Source organism: Pleurodeles waltl, chromosome 6, assembly GCF_031143425.1.
Source record: "Pleurodeles waltl isolate 20211129_DDA chromosome 6, aPleWal1.hap1.20221129, whole genome shotgun sequence".
Classification (NCBI taxonomy): Eukaryota; Metazoa; Chordata; class Amphibia; order Caudata; family Salamandridae; genus Pleurodeles; species Pleurodeles waltl.
This window is the reverse complement of record NC_090445.1, coordinates 715,190,312-715,196,311: the sequence shown is the minus strand read 5'-3', so window position 1 is coordinate 715,196,311 and position 6,000 is coordinate 715,190,312. Positions and strand designations below refer to the sequence as shown.

General features: G+C 45.3%; 1 protein-coding gene across 10 annotated transcripts in view; it reads right to left on the bottom strand.

The window, feature by feature from the left end:
• Positions 1-1,641: 1,641 nt before the first annotated feature.
• Positions 1,642-6,000, bottom strand: part of LOC138300195 (fibroblast growth factor receptor 2) — an 81,074-nt gene continuing 76,715 nt past the window's right edge. For 8 of the 10 annotated variants that reach the window (XM_069239215.1, XM_069239216.1, XM_069239219.1 and 5 more), the window contains 2 exons: positions 3,084-3,189; positions 2,020-2,322 (listed from right to left, as the gene is read on the bottom strand). In XM_069239215.1, coding sequence (XP_069095316.1) covers positions 2,158-2,322; positions 3,084-3,189 — 271 coding nt within the window. In that variant the 3' untranslated portion in view covers positions 2,020-2,157. Of the gene's footprint in view, positions 2,323-3,083; positions 3,190-6,000 lie in introns of all 10 variants that reach the window. The other 2 variants (XM_069239218.1, XM_069239217.1) reach the window with 1 other exon arrangement.

The window sequence follows — 6,000 nt, the reverse complement described above, 5'->3', positions numbered from 1 at the left end:
GTTTCAGCACCATTAGCTGTATAGTTGGGTGAATTTCCTGTAATTGTCACACTGTGTGAACCCCTTACAGGGGATCCCACACCTAGAAACGGAAAGGGCAGTCCCACCCAAGAAGGCGAATTTCCACTACCTGCCAACATTCCTCTTGAATTAAGTTACATTACTTATTTAGGAGTTACAGCTTGATTTGCTTACTAAAAAGTCATACATAGTTCTCTTATCAAACAAGTTATTTTCAACGTTAACAAAAAATGCAACATTTTTAAAACTCACAAATATCTTACCCAAGACGTTGCCAAACAAGTGTTTTTGCAGTTATATAAGTAATGTGTAGTTTCCGCACAAAAAAAGTCAAAAGATGCATAAACTTATTTATAACTTTTAACAAATCAACCCCATGGATTTTAAGTTTGTACGTGACGTTTATGCAAACAATTTCAACTTTTGAAAATCTCCAAAAAACGTTGATAACTTTATAAAAGTCAGTAGGGGTTAGTTAAAAAAAAGTACACATTTGTTTTATAAACGGTCCCCATGATAATATCAATCCTGCAGGAGGGAAGTAATCTATGGACAATCACATTTTCTCGAGCATGGATGGTCAACGTTCCCCATTATCGCTTTTGGGTGGAAAATTCACTCCCCAGGTTAGGGCATACACAAGCCATTCTTCACAGCTTCCACTGGCTTCCTTGATACCAAGAGAGGTGGCTCACATCACCTCCCAACTTCACAAGGAACAAGGCGCAGCCCTTAAAGCAGTCATCAAAGGTAGACCCTATCAGTCTGCGGCCGAACATTCTCATATGGTACAAGACATCATTCACTACATGAAGTACCCTTGTACCATCAGTAAGAGCACTCTGTCAATCAGCGCAAGATGACATTTGTTAGACCACAGAGATGTCACCCCCAGAAGCCTTTAACCTCCAGCCAACACAAGTCTAACAGAATAGGAGAGGTCAGCCGCCACCTACCACTGCAGCACATGGGATCGTTGATCACAATGAATTCAGAGGCCAGTGCCCCCTCCATACTGCACTTATGATACAAGTGCTCCTGGTACCTAACTATTTAAAGCAAGCATGGCTTTCGATGTTGCCAGTTTTGGTAGCTGAGGGTATGTGCAAAGAATCAACCACTGATCATTAACATTGAGTGCCTGAGTTTCCAAGCAAAGTGCCTCTTCCTGTGATGGGGTCAGAGGGCACCTGATGTCGTCTCTGCTGCCCCTCTGATGAAACGACACTTCAGGCTTTATGTGCAACATGGCAGTTTGAACACATTAGTAGGTCTCTCGGAAAGCGAAAAAGTAAGCTAGGTTCGCTGTCACCAGATATGACGAGAATGTCTTTCAAAAAACAGATAAGTCACTGTTAATCGTACCTTACTTAATAAATTAATTCGATACCGTTTTCCCTGAAACTAAAACCTGACATCTTTCCTTTCTTTCCAGAGAGGTCTAGGGAGGAGGGGTAGTTTGGGTGGGCGTGGAAAAATTTGCAAGGTGTTTGAGGAAGAAAGGGACTAAGTATGCCCCTCCCCACCCCATGTGCGCACTTAACACACTGGCTGTACTCCTCAAATGACTGTTAAAAAAGAATCTCCGAGATGCATTTTGAAATATCACTTTCTTTTAAATCAATACAAAAAATAATTCATTGTAAATATATAATATATATTTATACATATCTTGAGTATATTTACATACATCCAGCGCCATACTTTGCCTGTGCTCTGTGAGTGTGTGCTGGCATAGAATATCTCCCAAATCTTACATAATTCACAAGAAAGTCCCAGTTGTATCTGCCTCCGGTGCAGCAGGCCTGGGCAACGCCCCGCTAGCCAGGTCTTGGGGGCAAAGGCTGGAGCAGTCCGTCCGCCCTCTGAAGGGCGTCAGTCACCATCTTTTGGTGACGGTTAAGAGCTTGAAACAGTGGGGTGCAACCCACCAGTGGACTCTGTCCTCATCCCCCATATGTACAATCCAAGAAGCTGGGGGATCCATGGCAGAGGCTCCCACACTCCCTGGCTGTTGGAGGCACCACCAGGAAGTAAGAAGTTCCAAGTTAGTTTTCTTCTGTTTTTATATATTTTTTGGGCAAAAAATATATACGGTTCTTGGTGGGACGGGAAGTCTATGCTGGTTGTGTGGCCTCATGTTTTAATGGTGCCATTTGTGTGTTGGGATTTGGGAAGGCAAGGTTCATAGGACATTGGATCCGGGGAGAAGACAGAGTCGTCCCCAAAAGAGCAGGAACTTCTGGTGTCCGGATAGCTTGGCGAGTACGGCTCCAAGGGGTTGTTGAGGTCCAGGTACTCCTGTTGATGAGAATGAAAGAATGAGAAAAAATGAATGATTATTTCAGTCCCAATAAGACCAGTTGCTGCTTGCGCAGTCTGTGCTACAGCAGTGTGTGATGACTTCATAGAGGCAGGGTGATACAAAACAGGCCTAGTTAGCTTTTAATGATCTACTGAAAACCAACTGAAGAAAGGAAGTTTCCGAAAACACTGAAAAGAAAGCAAGTCAGATTCATGGAATGAAGGCTGCAAGAGAGGTGCCGATATCATAGAAAGTACTTGGGGATGGCCAATATGTGGTGTTCACCACACTTGTTCCAACGAAGCATGATAAGCGTGTCTCAGGGATAGTGTGACCCATCTGTCACACTCTTCACGAGAGGATGGTGTGCATCACAGGGACTTGAATAATTATGTTACTCATTTTAAAGTGATGCTTTGGTTTCACTTGTGTCTCAGCGATGATGCGTGTCACTCACATCCTATAGAAGATATACGTCAGCCAAGTCCACAGCACTGTATGTGTCACTTTTGCATCATTAGCATCTTAATGAATGTGTATGTGTCCCATGCTCTAGCTCAGGTGTGTGTGTGCTATTTTCCAGCCATAGTTTATGTTCATCAGTTACCACGGGTAGTGTGTCACTTTTGCCCCATGTAATGAGAGTGTAACTAGTGTCTCACATATTGTGTGTGCTGCTCTTGTATCATGGATGATGTGTGCCAGTGCTGCCACTCCGGGAGGTGGGTGACTTGTGTCCCAGGGAATGAACTCTCACCTCATTGGTCGTTTGTGTGAGGATTCGGTCTAGATCCTCAACAAGCTGTTTGAAAGTGGGTCTTTGCGAGGGCACAGCACGCCAGCAGTCCGTCATCATTGTGTACCTAGAAGAAAAGAAGAGCATAGAGTGACCCTTGGCTCAGCCTTCATATCTTCTTCCCCACGCCCGAGTGATCTATCACTACAACATGGACACGACTTCTATTTCCACATTGTTATATCGTCGGCCAAAAACCCTCATCTCAACCCTCCTCTTAACCAGCTCATTCCCCTTCCAAACTATCATCTGTCCATCCGCCACTTCCTTTCTGCCTCGTGTTTCACATATAAAATAGATCCCTTTTTTCCTCCCGGTCTACTGTCCCTGCACACCCCATCAATATCTTCAGTTCAGTCCCCTCTCGCTGCCACCTCAGAAGCAGAGCTCTCTTCCTTCCTGAAAGAGACCGCCACCTCTACAGCTCCTATGGACTCAATACCTACCTCTGTGATCACTGGGATATGTCCTCTCTTTCTAACATGGTTATGGCCATGATCTACAATTTTCTTGGTCGTCCTACTCTGAGCAGAGCATACATGCTACAATTCAACCTCTCACTAAAAAGTCTGTCCCTGCTAAGCCTGGTCCCTTCATCCTTCTTGACTCCCTAACTTATCAGCTATCATTGATGCCTGGTTTTAAATCTGTCATTTTTCAATTTCCGATCTGCGTTCTGTCCCACAGTGCATTACAAGATCGTCCATTGTAACCAGCCCCATCTCAAACTCGCCTCTTCATGCACAACCCTATCAGCTGGGCTTGGAACTGCTGGGAAGGTTATTGTCATAAAAACACAACTCTCTGGATGTTACCCTCTCTGCTCCCCTGTGCGAACCCCTCTACTCACTTCTACTCTGTGCCTTGGCCTGGTGAAACCTATCCATCACCTCCTTTACCCTTTGGTGTCCCTAGTGGTTGTTTTAAGTCCTTCTGCTTTTCCGTGTGCACCTCTCCTTGAGCTGCCATTGCCAAGTCTTTTGGATTCCTGACACTTCTTGGCTGATGATTCATAACTGTTTTTTTCCAGCTCTTCATGGTAAATCTTGAGGCATCTGGTACAATCGTAGATGTCTGCTCACTTCATACATCCAAACCCACATACCCCTGAAAACCTGTTCTTATGCTAAAAAATCTGTGACTTTCTGTGATACCCCTCTGCCCATCCACCCAGCACCAGATTTTGTAATGAGTTTTCACCCATTCCTGGTCTTTTACGTTCTCTTTTCTTCCACCTCCACACTCGACACCATCACTTTCACAATATTTTTAAGATTCATCCCCTCTTTCCCTTTCATGCTCCAAGATCTTCTTGTGCTTTGATTACTGCCCCTCTGATCTCACTCGGAGCTCCTGCCAGCTCCATGAGTCACTTCAAATCTAATCTTTAATACGGACTTCTTTTTCTTCTCAAGCTCCTATTCCCTCCAGTATCTTAGTGGCCCTGATTTTGCTTCATTTGCTCCACTTTCCCTATCGACAACAGTATTTCCACTGTATAATATTAAACTGTACTCAAGGCGTGGCTCTACCCTGCCATTCCTGATAACCATTGACTACGCGTTCAAAGTCCTACCAATAGACCCTACAACACCAGACCCCCTCTTCCAGGTCTATTACTTCTGCAATTGTGCCACTGGTATATGGAACCCAGTACCATGTACTCATTCGCATCCTATCAACCTTCTCTGAAATTTTATCACCTTCCAGTCACCTTTCTTGACCAAATTCCTCCTCTGATGTAATTCTTGCTTCTCTCCCCCTCCAATATTACATTTAAATTGTACTTACTCATGATATAAAATGTTTTATGTGAAAGTGATGTATAAATACTAATGAGTGAATACCCCTGACCTCCCACAGCTGTTACCTGCATCGCTGCATACCTATGCAGTGACATGTAAATTATCAAATCAAGGCAACCAATCAACTGCTCCGAGAGCCTGTACCAGCATGCGGCTGTGTATTAGGCTTTCTTCCCACTGAGTCACTGTCATCTGATATCCTCCTTCCTCTCAGGGTAACAGACACCTGAAGGTTCTACTTCAAACCGTATCTGATGGCATTCTTCCCTTTAGCAGCATTGCTCAAATGTGGGCGTTCCTCTCACAAGGCCATGGACAAGATGTACCTTTCATTGTTCTGTGCTACTGGTCTCTATACCCTCAGGGTCGACGACAGCTGACAGCCTTCATTTCCACTCGACCACTGGTACCTGATCTCTGCTCCCAGTCACAGGCATGTGGTCTTCCCTCCAAATCAGGCGCATCTTCTAGTCTTCCAACAGTTTGCTTTACTACTTTAGGTCAGTTTGTTGTCAGGCATCAGGGTAAATCTCTTGGTCAGAGGCACCTCTGGATCAGTGGTAACTTGGAAGCTTCCACCCCCCTCGGTCACTGGCATCGTGTTTCCTTTCCTGTTTGAGACATGGCTTCCTCCTGGTCCATGGCACCTGATGGTCCTCTCCTCCCTAATCTGTCACCTACATTGGAATCGTGACACTGGGTACGTGACCCCCTACCTCCCCCCCCCCCCGGTCTCCCTGGTCAGGGGATCCTAGACTTCCAAAGTTAGAACAGTCTGTTCTGCTGTTAGGTCAGGGGTTCCTGGTCTTGCCCACCTCTTTCTGTTATTGGCGGTCATTTTGCGCAAAGGGCAGTGGAAACTGGCCCTAAATTCACCCAGGTTAGAAATATTTGGGCTTTTTCCTTCTTTCAGGGTCAGTGTGCATCTTGTTCTCCCCCTGAGTTAGTGACACCTGGTCTTGCTGAGTCTGTGGTATCCAGTGTCTCTGAGTCTGTCGCAACTGGTCTCACACTGAGACAGTCAACTGCCACCACCACGTCAGCATCATTGGCACCTGGCCCCTCCCAGAGTC